Below are 17,242 nucleotides of genomic sequence, written 5' to 3'. Positions count from 1 at the left end.
TCAGGCACAGTCCCAGGACTCACTGACCCAGGGACTCGGGAGAGCTGCTCTCAGGTGGAATTTTCAATGGAACCTGCTTCCTGAGGTGGGGACTTTCCTTTGACCATGACACCCTCATACTCTGCAAACCATTCACTGTGAAGGTTTACTTCCAACAATCATGCATGTTCTCTCACCCAGTGCAGTGGGAACTGTGTTCCCTGAGCTCCAATGTCACTGGCTGTGACAGGGAGAGTAAAAATGAACACTTCTAGAAGGAGTGAGTCTGTGCACTGTGACCAGGTCACCTGCCCAGCATGTTGGAGTCCTGACGGGCTTCCAGGAGCTGTCTGTTCTTAGACCTTGCTAGCCCTGGGGATTCCCAAACGTCCACATGCATGGAAGGAGCCCTGAAGCTCGCGGTGTTCCTGCAGACACTCAGTGGTGCACAGGAAACAGGCAGGTCAGGCTTCAGGCCATGTCAGCAGTGCTGGGATCCATGACCATCTCAGCAAGAATGACTACCTTGTCCACAAAATACACTGTGTGTTTACTCGTTAAGAGTAAATCCACCTCCAGAGCAACTCTTGATAATATTTAAACTGTTTCAGTTGAAGAAATGTTCACCCAAATTAAGGGAAACATGAAATCCGCTGTGAATTCTGATAAACATTAAATTTTACCTAACTTTGTCTGAATTCACTGTCAATATTACCTGTATAGTTTGTCTCAAACACTTGCACATCCAAGAAATAAACATGAGGTAATGCAGAGAAGAAAAAACAAGAGTCTGTGTCTGACATCTTGGAGGACCCTGAATATATGAAGGGTATTGATGTGAAATATATACGTCCATGGGATTAAAGTCTATTCCCCAAATCTGCCGTTAATACTTGAGCACAGCTGATTTCCTGACTAGCCCTTCAGCATCATTTCATTCCAGGACAAAGAGATCCCCAGGCATAGAGAGAGGACCCCAGGTGGGGCTGCGTTCTCTGAGGGCACAGTCAGCACCCTCCACAGGTGGAGCCCCAGAGGCTGGGTCCTCCGTTCACTACTTTCCGAATTTATAGACTGGTCCCTCCCGTATGCAAACATCCCCTTATGTCACAAGGTAAAAACAAAGTACCTGTTCACTTAAATTCGGGTTTCTCCTCATGCTTGAAGAGATTTTCTGGGCTTCGTGATTCCCATCTGCAGGAAGATGAATCCACTGTGGTTCTTCCTCTTCCTGGTGTCAGCTCCCAGAGGTGAGTGTCTCAGGGATTCAGACGTGAACACATGGGGAAGCTGCATCTGAGCCCATGAGTCACCGTGGTTCTCTCTGTCCACAGGTGCCCTGTCCCAGGTGCAGCTGCAGGAGTCGGGACCCAGCCTGGTGAAGCCCTCACAGACCCTCTCCCTCACCTGCACTGTCTCTGGATTCTCATTAACCAGCTATGCTGTAGACTGGGTCCGACATCCTCCAGGAAAGGGGCTGGAGTCGGTCGGGATGATATATGATGGTGGAAGCGCATATTATAACTCAACTCTTAAGTCCCGGCTCAGCATCACCACGGACACCTCCAAGAGCCAAGTCTACTTATCGCTGAGCAGCCTGACAACTGAGGACACAGCCGTGTATTACTGTGCGAGAGACACAGTGAGGGGAAGTCAGTGTGAGCCCAGACACAAACCTCCCTGCACGGATGCCCGTTACCACCAGGGGTCGCACAGGACCCACCAAGTACAGGGCTGAGGCCTGTGGCAGGTGCATATATGGGCTGGGAGGGGATTCTTGTTAGAACCTGTGCTTTCCCCTTCCTGCTCAGGACCTCCACCAGACACCCTGTTCTGTATCCTGCTATTTCATTGTTGTGGATTATGTTGTGTCTAGAAAATTTGTGTACATGTACATATTTGCTTAATTTTATTTTTATTATAGTTATATTTATATAAATATATCTATATCTATACATACACACACACATATAGTATACAGGAATTAAGGTTGTTTTTCATGTCTTTAGTTTCCTTTTTCACAAAGGAGCTCAGTACAACCCTGAGCCTCACTGTAATGTTCAGTGTGAGACTGATGCTTGTGAAACTGGTAAATATCCCAAGAAGGCACCTGAGACTTTTAAACATTATTAACTTTTGTCCTTTTTTGTACATGTGGAAGGAAGAGACACACCATCCTGCTTTCAGTCAACCTGCACAAGCAGGTTGAGTTCTGCAACATGCAGTGTTACAGACTCTAGAGCCAGAGCGCCCCAATTCTGCACATGCAATGATCCTCGTTATTCACAGATTACATATTTACAAATTCAGCTACTTGCTAGCTTTTATTAGCATCCCAAAATGAATGCTGTCATTTTGTGATCTTTCACGGACATTTACAATGTGGCCGGTTCTTTGAATCACCCAACACACACACACACACACACACACACACACACACACACACACACATTTCCATCTGAGGTCTGTCAAGGAGATACTCCCTTTTCTACTTTTAACCCCCGTCATGTAAATGAGCACTTTCTGGGGTCAAATTACTGCCATGCTTTTCACAGTTCTGTGATTCTTGGCAATTGTTTAAAGTAGTGCCAGGCATAGGGCTGAGGAACAGTCTAGTGTCCCTACGCACAAGTGGCTGTGAGTGGACTTAGGGAAAATATACATGACAGATCAGCTTCATTCCGGCATGATTATATGGCCGTGGACTGTGGGATTGATATTCATGTATCCAATATAAATCTCATGTAGAACATGAAGACAAAACTCGCTGCTGCATATGGGATGCAGCTTTGGAAACTTGGCCTTATTCCAAATACAGCATTTCAAGTGGGGTCTTATGGCCAAGAAGAGGGTGGGGTGGAGTGGACTGGAAATTATTAGCAGAAGAAATACAGGCTAAGGGGGATCTTAAGCTGTATTTACATAGACTCGAAAGGATTTTTGCCAAAGGCTGACCAGGGTGATCAGATACCGCGTGGGTGATAGGAGGTTTGATGGCTTTGATCAAATACTGAGGGTGATCAGAGTTCAAGGGTAGGGGATTCTCATTATTCTCACTTAGCAGGGCTCTTGACAAAACCTGGCCACGCACATATAAACACAGAAGCCCACAGGTCAAGACTAGTTGAGAAGAGAATTACAAGGATCCTGTTGGCAAAGGGGTGGTCAGGGGTCTTTGTCACTCTTAAGAAGAGGAATACTGAACAGACAAGTAAACCAGGGATGCACACAGACACACAGAGAAAAGACCATCTGAGGACTCAGTGAGAAGAGGTCCACCTGCAAGCAAAGGAGAAAGGCCTGAGAAGGACCCAAACCTGCTGACACCGTGACCTTAGACTTCTTGCCTCCAGGCCTGAGAGGAATCCATTGCTGTTGTTCAATCCACCCAGTCTGTTATTCTGTAATGGCCACACTAGCCAACGAGTACACCTATAATATAGACGCAGATAGACATATATGGAAATGTAAGTAACGTATTGGTAAAGAAATATCAGCCATTCTTCAGAGGTGACATGAAGCTGTGTCCACCCTGGATCTCAGACAGCACCCTCCTCCACAACCCTAGAGAAGGACAGTCCATGACCATCTTTATATGGAAGCATCCCTCCCACCTGCACATCACACCCAGGCTCAAGGGGAAAGCACAGCATCTGTGCTACTCAGAGTCAGGGTTCTCATCTTCACTGACATAACTCTCTGAAAGTCAAAGCATTGATCAAAATGAACATGAAAATCTTCTGCTCATTCCTCCTCTTGCGGGCATCCCTCAGCTGTCAGCATCTCCTGGGTCTGAGGAAGGTGGAGTTATGGGATGACATCTGTGAACTGGGTGTCTCCTTGTTTCTCCTTCACCAGGTGTCGTGTCCCAGGTGCTGGTGCAGGAATCGGGCCCAGGACTATTGAAGACCCTCTCCCTTACCCGCTCAGTCTCTGGATTCTCCATCACAAACAGTGCTGGCTGCTGGGACTGGATCCCTCAGCCCCCAGGGAAAGGGCTGAGGTGACTGGGGTGCTTTGGTCCTGGGAATAGCACAGCATACAAGATGTCTCTCCAGAAATGACTCTCCACCTCCAGAGACACCTCACAAATTAAGTTTTCCCTGCAGCTCAGCTCCGTGATGACCTAGGACACAGCCCTGTGTTACTGTCCCAGTTGGTTCAGTGAGAAGTCAGGGTGAGTCCAGACACGACCCTCCCTGCAGGGGCCGCTCCAACCACCAGGGGGCGATCAGGGTCATTAGGAAACAAGAGGACCCATTTCAGGGCAGGTGCAGAGCTTGGGATGGAGGGATTTTCGATCAGAAGCTGTGGTTTTTCCACTGGATCACTGGCACCCCTGGAAGCCTCATCCACAATGATTCCAGGGAACTTTCTTGTCTCTAATCTTGAGACTTTTTCATGGAGTCAGACTTGTCTGTCTTTCCTCATCTATCTTTGGAAGAGCTGCACAGAAATATTTCTCCATGACACCTTTATTTGAAGGTTAGTCACTACTTTCTGTTAATAGTTTTCAAGTTTTTAATCGTTTAATGACATAAATAATTTTTACTGTTGAACTTTAAATCTGCTTTCCAGCATCAGATGGATTTCCAATTCCTCTCATCCTGAAAATCTCTCCAGTCCTGTCTGATGCAATGCCTTTCACTTGAATAGTATGAGTCAGGTTGATATTCGGAAATTGATGTCCATACAGCACTGCAGGCATTCTCTCCTCAGAGGACATTTTGAAATGTCGGGACACAGGCCTGGCTGTAACATGTGGGCTTTGTTTCCTGTACCTTGTCATCTAGTGTGGAGATTCATAATAGATAATTAGATAAAATAGAGAGATAGATAAAAGGGAACAGAAACAAGTATATCCTAATCGTATGTAAAATAAACATAAAAACTGACTACATAACCCATATTTAGGGAGTGGTAAAGGCTCGAAGGTGTAAACATGATACAAGAACCCGTATGAAGTTATTTGTATTAACATAAATATTTTTAACACTTTTGTAAATACTTTTCTAGCTCACTCTTCAATCACTTGTTGAGTGTCTGGTTTTCTCTCTAAGAAATCGACAAATATATTCCAATTGGCGGCCATTGGCATTCCTTCCAGCAAGCGGATGAGGGGCCTTTTGCTCTACATCATCCCCAGTATTTAAATTTTTTATTATTTTGTGCTTTCACTGTTGTAATAAGTGAGTAGCAGTATTTCATCGTCGTGTTATTTTATGTTTCCTTAATGAAGAATCTTTTTAAAACCTTTATCTCTTCTATGTGTAAGTATCTTCAAATCACTGGCACAGAGTACATTCTTTTCATTATTTGTTGCTGTTGTTGAGCTGTTAATTTGCTGTATATTCATGATAATAGTCCTTATAAATATGATACTAGAAAGCACATTCTCCAAGTCTGTGCCTAATTCCCTTATCAGTGAAGTTATTCTTACTATTGCTATTGTTGTTTTCGGAACAATATTTTTAATGGATACAGAAAAATTACAAATTTATATTATGAATGATGTTTGGTGTATTATATCTAAAAATTCATCTTGTAACTCAAGGGCACCCATAATTTCTGCCATGTCCATACTCCAGGCCACTTTCAGGGATGGAGGGGAAGTTCACCTTCTTGAAGGGAGGATGACCATGATGAGGTAACTGAAGTTATTCCTTAAGGGAGATTTATCCGACCTTCCCCATTAGATATATTTATTCAATCTCTTTATATAAGTAAGAATCACGGTATTTGTTTCATACCCTGTGTTAAGGTCATATACTAAGGCATTTTCTTTGCTTCTGTAATTGTGACCACTTGTCAGCCATGGGGAGCTCTTTCAGATTGTCTCCTGTATCCCCTTTATGGGTCCCCATCCATTTGTGTGAACTTCCTCACTTTCTGGTGCTACAAGAATCTGCAGGATAATCGTGTGTATTCTCTTCTCTGGCCCTAGAATTAGCCATGCCTCAGCTGAGTTGCGGACCCTTTTCTGGAGAATAGTAATAGGAATCAGAAGACTGGGTATTAGGATACTAATGTTGGTGTCCTGTCTACTGGGAGCATTGGCTCTAGACCCTATAAGCTAAAAGACCTTGGAAATATATCTGTGTTCTCTACCCATGTATACACACACACGTCTGCAACTAGCTCTGTATCTCACCTTCTGACCTGTGTGGAGGTAAAAGTGAGATCATTCTTACATCTCCGATCCTAGGGCAACATCACTTGGGGAAATCCAGCCTTTTCCCTTGCTTCTCTGTTACTTTCCATCCGACAGTGAGAAGCCTGGCTCCACCGATGCCATCCAGCTACTAATTGTTCAAGTCCACATGCACAGTTGGAACTGAACGCTTAGCCTGACTCCTGATGGAAATACCGTTATCCACCAGGCTCTAGTGCTTACGTGCAGTGGCTTAGAACTTAGCCATCAGACTCCACTCATTTCCAAAGTCACTTAGGTCAAAACCTATTTTCCCACCTTCTACTGACATGCTAATTCATAGATTCACTATGATATTAGCTATCATCTATACAGTGTGCATCCTTCCATCCTTGAGTCGCCTTCTTATAAGTGGCATTTATATTTATATTCAATAAGGTTCACTCTTTCTGCCATTACTTTACATATTTTGACAAGTTCATAGTGCAATGTTTCCACCACTGCAATTTCATAGAGAAGAATTTCACTATCCTTAAATATTGCCCATGTTTCACGTATCAAACACCTTCTCCCCAATTCCTGCTAAATGCTCATCTGATAGGTTTATATATAGACTGAAGTCTTCCCAAATGTGAAATAGGTGAAATTGAACGTTTTCAGACCGGTTTTTTAATTAGCAATATGCATTTAGGATTCCCTCATGTCCTTTCGTGGTACAATACTTTAATATTTAAACTGTTGAATACAATTCCACAGCATGGATACATCACTCATTGTTTATGTACTAATTTGTGGAAGAACATATTTGTTGCTTGCACTTTTTCTCAGTTGTAAATGAAGAGACCACAATAATTCATGGGCAGTCAATGATGGAGCTGTAAGTTTCCACTCAGTTATGTAAATATTACAAGCATGACTTCTGGGGTCTTACATTAAGCTCTGTCTAGGTGTGTAAGTGACTGCACGGAGAATGGGCTCTGATGCAGAGAACACTCAGCTGACCCAGGCATTGTGCTAAAAGGATGTCACAGCCCAAGCAATGTCCACACGAGGTGGACACAAATCCCAGCCCTCAGACCCGGCTGAGCCCCCAGCCTACAGTCAGGGTCAGCCTCCCTTACACGTGAGTGTTCCTCACAGGAGCAGGTCCTATAGCTGAACTTGAGCCTCTCACAGCGACCCTGCATGGGGCAGGGTGGGCTTCTCCTCCAGACACTCCCTAAGCAGAGACGGTGAACAAAATAAAGAGCTGCTCTCAGTGGAAACTGTCAAGGGTTGTGACAGGGTTTTGTGCATCAATCAGAACCTGGATCATTATTATTCATTTCCGCGTGTGATCCTATTCCATATGTGGTAAGTATATGGCACAGTGGGACTGGATGAGGGGCAAAGGTCACACTGTGAGCGCAAATGCTATGAAACAGTGCAGATCCAAGTCCACGGCCAATGTCCTCCTCCCCAGGATGTAGGAGGACCTAAGCTCAGGCAGGACTCCTGGGCTGTCCCAGGTAGGAAGACACACCTGTGTGGATAGAGAGGTAACACCATCTGACTCACACTTTAGCAGGACCACGCTGACACTGGCGAGGTAGTTACTTAGGAGACGTTGGGGCACTATTACACCCTAACGACACTCGACCTCAACGTATCTGTTTATAGTTTAATCTTGTAGTAGTTTTTGTTCCGTTCAGCAGCCTATGTCAGGGTTAACAACCTTATTCTTTGTTATTCTGTGAGCATTTGTCTCTCCAAGACTTAAACTTGTTGCTCTCTTCGTTCTCTAATTATCTGATATATTGGTGAGATTTTGATAATGTGCAACTTCCCAAATCTTGAGGCTGTTTTAAGAACATTAAATAAGAAACGTTTTCTCAGCTTCTCATCTCTCTTCATCTCCAAGACGAGTATCAGCTTTATTGTAACAACCAGAAACTGGAAACAATTCCAATATCACACATCAGCTTAATAAATAAGCCAATCATGATATGATCATTCTTTAAATGCAACCTGTTACTAAGACCAAGGATTCCTGACACACACAATAACATGATAGTGTTCACAACTATTTGTGCTGAGTAAAATAAGCCATAACAATAAGAATACATACAATATCATCCCACTTTTATGAATTGTAGAACACGAAAACTAACCTGAAGTAACAAGGGAAGATCAACGGTGATGTGGCGACAGGATGGAAGATAAGAAGGGACAGGAAGGAGGAAACACAGAAACTACTGAAAATAACGAGAGGAATTGACTTGTTCTCTCCTGATAATGCTGGTGCCTCCGTCAGTATTCATCACAGTGTTCATTCTGAGTGTGTGCGCTTTAGTACATGTCAAGAACCTCATTAAAGTAATTACAAATGAAGAAATGCATGACTTGGGACGGAAGGAGTGAAGGGAAGATACTGAAACATAAGAGACTCTTGAAAATACTTCTCATCACCCCGACCCCCTCCATACATTTTAGGTAAACACAAGAAGACAGCAAAGTCATCGTGACCTCATTACAGGAGGGTATCTGCAAACCTCACCCAGAAACTCCAACTCTGTCCACTAGTAGGTTCCAGGGAGCAGCCTGGCGCACAGCTCAGGTGCAGATGCTGGATCTAACGGGCACCCCATGTTTCTCCTTGGACGGTACACACACGCTCAATTCCTCTGGGTACAGTTTACAACTCTAATATGAGGGTAACAATGACAGCTACATCACGGGATGTGTGTGCATATGTAGGATGACATATAGGTTCTAAGGGTTTACTCTGGAACAATCACACAATGAAACATATTTCCCATATCCTATCAACACCACAAAATCCAAGACTCTCACACCTGCTCTGAGACCCTGCCCTTTCTGAGGACATTCAACGACATAGCCTCTTATATACCAGAAGGTCATGCAAATAGGGTCCTTCCTCTTCTGATATAAAGCAGCCCCAGCCCTGACCCTGCAGCTCTGGGAGAGAAGCTCCAGCCCCGGATTCCCACGTGCTCCCATTCGGGCTACAGACAGAACACTCACCATGGACTTTGGACTGAGCTGGGTAGTCCTTGTGGCTATTTTACAAGGTATATGGAGAGCAAGAGACACTGAGGATGTGAGTGGATATGAGTGAGGGAATCAGTGGATGTGTGACAGTCTCCTGACCAGGATGTCTCTGTGTTTGCAGGTGTCCAGTGTGAGGTGCAGCTGGTGGAGTCTGGGGGAGGCTTGGTGCAGCCTGGGGGGTCTCTGCGACTCTCCTGTGCAGCCTCTGGATTCACCTTCAGTAGCTATGGCATGAGCTGGTTCCGCCAGGCTCCAGGGAAGAGGCTGGAGTGTGTCTCAGCTATTAGTAGTAGTGGTGGTAACACAAACTATGCAGACTCTGTGAAGGGCCGATTCACCATCTCCAGAGACAACTCCAAGAACACGCTGTATCTTCAAATGAACAGCCTGAGATCTGAGGACACGGCCGTATATTACTGTGCGAAAGATACACAGTGAGGGGAAGTCAGTGTGAGCCCAGACACAAACCTCCTTGCAGCGAGACAGGAGGGGGGATGCAGGGGGCACTCAGGACATACAAGTGTATGTTTCAGCCCCAGGAGCAGGTGCAGATGGTAGTTAAGGGCTGCTTTCCTCCAAGGGTCTGGGGTTTCCTCTCCATATAGCAGTTTTCCCTGGGGAACCTCTCTGTACTCATCCATGGTTCTTCAGTTACTCATTCAGCCTCTCAATTAGAAAGACTTTTTGAAATAGGAGAATAAATGTAATATATGAAAGGCAGAGACTCAAATTTATATGTTCAGGTTTTCCCTTGTCTAAATGTTGTCTAAATTGACCCGTTTCAATACTATTCCAGCGGATGTATAAAGAGTTAAACATACTCTTCCTTCCTCATTGTGATATCTCAGCCCTGCCCTACTGTAGACCAGCTGTCCCTGCCAGGATGCTGGCTGTTGACTTGCTGCTCACCTCTTGCATGAGAAGCATAAATGCGCTGAGCAGCCCCGGATCCTCAGGGGGTCGCTGGGAAAGATGCCAGTTAGAGGGGACGTGGGTGGGGGTGTTTCTACATGTGCTTCTTGCTTCTAGGCCCAATAGGATCCCTATATGCTTATATAAGACCTGCAACCTCTTCTACTGTGTAATTTATTTTATGTCAAATATTCATCATCAAAGCTATTACCAATAGACACATATGTAGTTGGCAGGGAAAGTTTAGAGTCAGGTGGATAATAACATGAATTTTCAGAAGCTGCTGAAAACAAATCTATTCTCCTTTCTTCAGCACAGCATCTTACGAGAGCACTAAAATGCAGGAAAGTCCCACAGCTTCTCATTCCACGAAGAGTCCTTCAGCCTCACTATGCAGGCCCACCTCCGTCCGGGAACCTTTGCAGAGGTGGAACTGTCCAGGGTGGAGACGCCCAGGCCTGGACGGGAGGCCTCACTGTGTCCTGATGTGTGCTCTCCAGCACATCACGTGCCAAGTCCAGGTTGCAGTTTAGCTTCACATCTGTAAGATGCAGGTAAACCGATACCTACATCATACGCTTGGTGTGCATATGTAGAAAGAAAATAATAAAAGAAGCCCTGAGTGTTGGCGCCAAGGGTAGGCCACCCGAAAATATGCCTCAAAGTGACTTAAGACAGAGCCAGTGCAGAGGGACATTCTGACCTTCCTCCCTGTCACCCTGAAGCAAGAAATAAACCTCCCATGTGAAAGGTGCTGTCCCCCATTTAGGTGTGGAAGTGAAACGGTCCTTCACCTCATGCTTTCCACCTGCCATTTTTCTGTGGAAAAATATTTAGCCAAAGAATAAGTTTAATCAGAGAAGCGAGCAAATGCAGAAAGAAGGGAAAACTGTCCAACAAGACTAAATAATAATAGTTTGCTCATTAAGCAAATCAAGGACCTTTGGTTCCTCCTCAAGGGCTGCAGATAATATGCTTGTCCATGGCCCATGAGCCGTCTTGTAGATACTGAAACTCCCACCAGGAAGAAGGAGTTAACTCCATGATGACCAGACTGTAGCCATGACATAAGCTGCCACAATTCCAAGAACTGGGCTCAAGAAATGAGAACAAACCGACCCTGGACCTGAAGATTAACTCTACTTAAATCAATCAAGATGAGGCTGATCAGACCACCTCATGACCAACTGCAAGACGACTGTCACAGCTGACTCTGCCGTTTCTGCCCGTAGCCCCTCCGTCCGCCTGTAAAATCCCTTTCCCACAGATGCTCGGTGTGGGGTGACCTTTGGAGAGAAGTCAGTCCCCAACCCCGGGTGCAGGCAGCCAAAATAAAGCAAACTTTCCTTTCACCAACATTGCCTCTTTATTGGCTTTTCAGGACCCAGCAGCCGGACCCTGCTTTCCTTTGCAGAGGGACACTCTTATCACCAGGGATGGGGAATTCAGGCCTGGAATCTTCTATGAACAAACCTTGCTCCTTCTTTAATGACTAGGCCAGCCCAAACCCTGCTTAGGTTCTTCACTAATTGAGCACCAAAAGCACACATTTCCTCCTTCTCCTAATTCCTCACAAATATTGCATTTTGTCTAAAAATATAAAAGCTGCCTGCTTTGGTCACTTCTGGGTCCATTTCTATGGCACATCCATGCACATGGTTAAATTTTTTTTCTTTTCTCCTGTTAATCTGTCTTTGTCAATTCTGTTACCAGCCCAGCCTCAGGAACTCAAGAGGGGCAGAGGAGGAGATTTCCCTCCTGACATGTCCAAGGTGTCTTCTCTTCAGCCTCACGCTGTACAACCTCTTGGGATCCTCAGTCCTCACGGCCACTGTCACTCTGCTGACATCACCTTGCCAGGTGTATTCTTCTGGCATCTCTGTTCTTCATTTCCATCTCACCCTTCAATATTTCTTCCAAATCGGTGTGACATTTCAGTGTCTATTGTCTGCATGTACACAGTTTATTAGTCATACACTATGAAAGGACGTCTTGGTCTTTTCCAAATTGTGGCAAATATGAATAATGGTAAGTGAGCATCGTGTGCAGGGTTTTCTCTAGACTAAAGTCTTACTGTCTTTCAGATACGTACAAAGGAGCACTATTGCTGAAACACAGATAAGAGTATGTTTAGTTTTGCAGGAAGCCCCCAAAATGTCTCCCAAGGTGCACCCCGTTCTGCATCCTCACCAGCTGTGAATGGACCCCCTGCTGCTTCACATACTGCAGGTGTTTGAGGATCTCAGAGTCCTGATCTGATCCACTCTTGTAAGCTTTCAGGGATATGTCCTTGATCTGATTGGCACTTCCCTGTGACATATGTTCTCCCACAGCCTTATTTGCAAACTCTTTGTCTCTTTGGTCAGGTGTCTGTTAAGGATTTTATCCCATTTTTTAATCCTTTTCTTTCTTTCTTATTGTTGAGTTTAAGGCTTCTTGCTCCATATTAGATAACAACCAGATATACTAGATATGTCTTTTGCAAATATTTTCTGCGAATCTCTAGCTTGCATTTGGGTAAATTTTAAATGTATTTTATTTTGCTTTTCAATTATTACTTGTTGTGTTTCTATTACAATGAAAAGTGAAGTTAAACTTTCACTTCCTAAGCCATGGGAACTTCATGTGGGAACATGTTACAGTACACTCAAAGGCCTCTTTCAGATACTACAAGGATGGAATGGGTGAACACAGGGGGGACTTCTTCAGAGATGCTCTTCTGGAAAAGTAGAAATGTACCAACGTACCCTCCTTCCTGTGTTGCTGGTGAGAACTGTGCTGCGTGTCCAGAGAGACACAGATCCTTGATGAGAGAGTGAGATTTCATCAGTTAGAATGACCGTTTGCTAACAATAAATTTTACCCATAACAGATATGAGTTTATGAATGATTGTTACTTGAATAATTCAATGGATTTCGCAATGGTTGAAAACAAAATCAATACCTTGAATTATTATTATTAATTTTAATTTATGTTGCCCCAGAGAAGAGTTTGACAATTACAATTTCAGTAACACATTTCCATTACTTTGACTTATACCTCTTAAATTTTAGATACCTTTTTGTTTCATAATAAATGTTTCATTACATCCCTCACATTTGAAACTGGATTCCAAGTGGACCGAGAAGATGAAATGTGAGGATAACGAATGTGTCTACAGTCAATAACATCTAAGACAAATAATTTAATATCACACGAGGGCATTCCTGATTTCCAAGTATACTTCCTGCTTCTTCTTTTCTCTATGATTCCAACAAACATACTAAATGACCTAAACCATCTGGTCTCAATGTTCCTGAAGTCCACACCTCATTCTGAGCTTATACTCTCAAGATTTTATAAGGGAAAACACAGAGACCATCAGAAGGACCTGTCCACGTGGTCCCCATGAAGCCACCACCATCAGCCCTTCTCCCTCCCATCACGATGTTCAGGGCCTCTTGCTGTGACCATCACTGGCAACCTGCAAAGCAAGATGACTGAAATCTCCCCACTTCATTTCCCATAACCCATTGGGCGTCTCTAATGGATATTCCCTCCAGCATTATCATATGATCTGGTCTCCAGACATAATCTCCTCCAATTTTCTCCACAAAGGAAAAGTAAATTTTTTTAGTCCTGGTGACCTTACACATATTTCCTAGGGTTTAATGGACCCTAACAACACATCCCCAACCACTGGAGCATAAAGACACCTGTTATATACCCTTCTATGTTAACATGAATTTGGATGGATCTCCTCTAATCCACCAGCTCAAGAAGGGCAGGTCAGATGCTGGGGCATCTGTACAAATACAGGCCCTTCTTCCACCTGGTGAATAATGGGCCCACCTGGTTCTAGGTTTTAGATGCCATCCCTTCCATTCCCCTATCGCACAGCGTATCAGCTCGATATTCAGTTCCTTACAGTTGGGTCCATATGTGGCCTGTGATTCTTGCCCATATTACATTGTACGGCTCTCCTATTATCGACATTCAAGCAGGCAGATGCTTTAGTATTTAATTTACTCTGCAAATATTATTGCAAAAGGTAGAAGAAGTATAGTACTGTGTTCATAAAATAGTATGCAATAAATATCTTCTCATAGACGGCAGGCTCGACATCAGTCAGTGTACAGGTGAAATCACTGGGATGAGGGAGAGCTGACCTGCCCCACACCCACAGGTGTGAGCTCTCAGGGCAGGAGTGGAGCCAGCACTACATGTACAGGGTGTCAGTCAGAGATGGGGACTCACATTGGTCTTTCTGGTTCCCAGGAGAAGTTAACATCACTGATGACACTAGTGTCAATATTCAACACCTCTGGCAAACCCACTATAAATTTCAGACATACCATTACCATCGTGATCCCCAGTTTACATCCTTGCAGATAGAAATGCAGATGGTGAGGCCACATCCTCAGTGCCCACAGTGAGATGGGATGGAGCTGTGCTCTGCTCTCCAGCACCACTTACTTATATGACCTCAGGCACAATCCCAGGACTCAATGACCCAGGGACCCAGGAAAGCTCTCAGGTGGACTTTTCAAGGGAACCTGCTTCCTGAGGTGAGGACTTTCCTCTGACCATGACACCCACATACTCTGCAAGCCATTCACTTTGAAGGCTTACTTCCAAGAATCATGCATGTTCTCTCACCCAGTGCAGTGGGAACTGTGTTCCCTGAGCTCCCATGTCACTGGCTGTGACAGGGAGAGTAAAAATGAACACTTCTAGAAGGAGTGAGTCTCTGCACTGTGACCAGGTCACCTGCCCAGCATGTTGGAGTCCTGACGGGCTTCCAGGAGCTGTCTGTTCTCAGACCTTGCTAGCCCTGGGGATTCCCCAACGTCCACCTGCAAGGATGGAGCCCTGAAGCTCGCGGTGTTCCTGCAGACACTCAGTGGTGCACAGGAAACAGGCAGGTCAGGCTAGTGGCCATGTCAGCAGTGCTGGGATCCATGACCATCTCAGCAACAATGACTACCTTGTCCGCAAAATACGCTGTGTGTTTAGTTGTTGTGAATAAATCCACCTCCAGAATAACTCTTGATAACGTTTAAAATGTTTCAGGTAAAGAAATGTTCACCCAAGTTAAGGGACACACGACGTCCGTTGTGAATTATGATAAACATTAAATTCTACCTCACTCTGTCTGAATTCAAGGTGATTATTACATGTATGGTTTGTCTCAAATACTTGCACATCCAGGAAATAAACATGACGTAATGCAGAAAGGAAAAAACAAGAGTTGGAGGACCCTGAATGTGTGATGGGTATTTATATGAAATATATACATCCATGGAATTAAAGTCTACTGCCCAAATCTGCCGTAAAACCTTGAGCACAGCTGATTTCCTGACTAGCCCTTCAACATCATTTCATTCCTGGACACAGAGTCCCCCAGGCATAGGGAGGGGAACCCAGGTGGGGGTTGCGTTCTCTGAGGAAACAGTCAGCAGCGTCCTCAGGTGGAGTCCCAGAGACTGGGACCTCCCTTCACTACTTTCTGCTTTTTATAAAAAGGTCCCTCCCTTATGCAAATATCCCCTTAGACCACAAGGTAAAAACAAAGTACCTGTTCACTTAAATTCGGGTTTCTCCTCATGCTTGAAGAGAATTTCTGGGCTTCAGGAATCTAATCTGCAAGAAGATGAATCCACTGTGGCTCTTCCTCTTCCTGGTGTCAGCTCCCAGAGGTGAGTTTCTCAGGGATTCAGACGTGAACACATGGGGAAGCAGCATCTGAGCCCATGAGTCACCGTGGTTCTCTCTGTCCACAGGTGCCCTGTCCCAGGTGCAGCTGCAGGAGTCGGGACCCAGCCTGGTGAAGCCCTCACAGACCCTCTCCCTCACCTGCGCTGTCTCTGGATTCTCATTAACCAGCAATGATGTAGCCTGGGTCCGACAGCCTCCAGGAAAGGGGCTGGAGTGGGTTGGGGGGATAAATAGTGGTGGAAGCGCATATTACAACCCAACTCTTAAGTCCCGGCTCAGCTTCACCAGGGACACCTCCAAGAGCCAATCTACTTATCGCTGAGCAGCCTGACAACTGAGGACACAGCCGTGTATTACTGTGCGAGAGACACAGTGAGGGGAAGTCAGTGTGAGCCCAGACACAAACCTCCCTGCACGGAGGCCCGTTACCACCAGGGGTCGCACAGGACCCAACAAGTACAGGGCTGCGACCTGCAGCAGGTGCATATATGGGCTGGGAGGGAATTCTTGTTAGAACCTGTGCTTTCCTCTTCCTGCCCAGGACCTCTACCAGAGACTCTGTTCTGTATCCTAATGTTTCATTGCTGTGGATTACGAAGTGTCTAAAAATTTTTGTGCGCATATACATATTTGCTTTTTATTTTTATTATAGTTGTGTATATATATATTCATATGCACAGACACATATAATACTCAAGAATTAAGGTTGTTTATCATTTCTTTATCTTTTTCTCAAAGGAGCTCCAAAAAACCCTGCAGCTCACCATAATTTTCAATTTCAGCCTGAACTTTGTGAAACGTGTAAATATCCTGACAATGCACATGAGATTTTTAAACAGTATTAATGGTTGTTTTGTTTTTGTAGATGTGGAAGGAAGAGACACACCGTCCTGCTTTCAGGCAACCTGTACAGGCATTCTGAATTCTGCAGCAGACAGTGTTATAGACTCTAACGCCAGAGCGCTCCAATACTGCACATGCAACTATCCTCGTTATTCACAGATTCCAAATCTGCAAATACACCTACTTCTAGCTTTCATGAGCACCCCAAAATAAATACTGTCATTTTGTGGTTATTCACGGACATTAAGAATGTGGCCGGTTGTTTGAATCAGGAAACACACATGTGCGCACACACACACACACATGCACACACACACACACACACACACACACGTTTTCCCAGCTGAGGTCAGTCAAGGTGATGCTCTCTTTTCTTGTTTCAATTCCCGTCCTGTAATTGAATTCTTTCTGGAGTCAAATTAGTGCCATGCTTTTTACATTTCTGTGATTCTTGGCAATTGTTTAAAGTACTCCCAGGCATAGGGCTGAGGAACAGTCTAGTGTCCCTACACACAAATGGCTGTGAGTGGACTTAGGGAAAATATACGAGACATCAGCTTCATTCAGTCATGCGTTATATGGACATGGGTGGTGAAATGATACTCATG

General features: G+C 44.7%; 1 protein-coding gene and 1 gene segment (V, D, J or C); both read left to right on the top strand.

Moving 5' to 3' along the window:
• The first annotated feature begins 1,147 nt into the window (after window positions 1–1,147).
• Window positions 1,148–8,530, top strand: LOC116748675. The segment is given in 4 exon segments: window positions 1,148–1,229; window positions 1,314–1,637; window positions 3,983–3,991; window positions 8,424–8,530. Coding segments are annotated over 4 exon segments (486 nt in total).
• Window positions 8,531–9,103: 573 nt separating this feature from the next.
• LOC116748674 lies at window positions 9,104–16,728 on the top strand. The gene is given in 8 exon segments (XM_032621772.1): window positions 9,104–9,201; window positions 9,303–9,610; window positions 9,613–9,703; window positions 14,896–14,998; window positions 15,690–15,772; window positions 15,857–16,093; window positions 16,096–16,271; window positions 16,657–16,728. Coding segments are annotated over 8 exon segments (1,101 nt in total). The 5' UTR covers window positions 9,104–9,155; the 3' UTR covers window positions 16,714–16,728.
• The last annotated feature ends 514 nt before the right edge of the window (window positions 16,729–17,242 follow it).

This window comes from Phocoena sinus, chromosome 2 (assembly GCF_008692025.1).
Source record: "Phocoena sinus isolate mPhoSin1 chromosome 2, mPhoSin1.pri, whole genome shotgun sequence".
In the NCBI taxonomy this organism is placed as follows: domain Eukaryota; kingdom Metazoa; phylum Chordata; class Mammalia; order Artiodactyla; family Phocoenidae; genus Phocoena; species Phocoena sinus.
The sequence above is the reverse complement of the archived record's forward strand: the minus strand, read 5'-3'. Positions and strand labels throughout refer to the sequence as shown.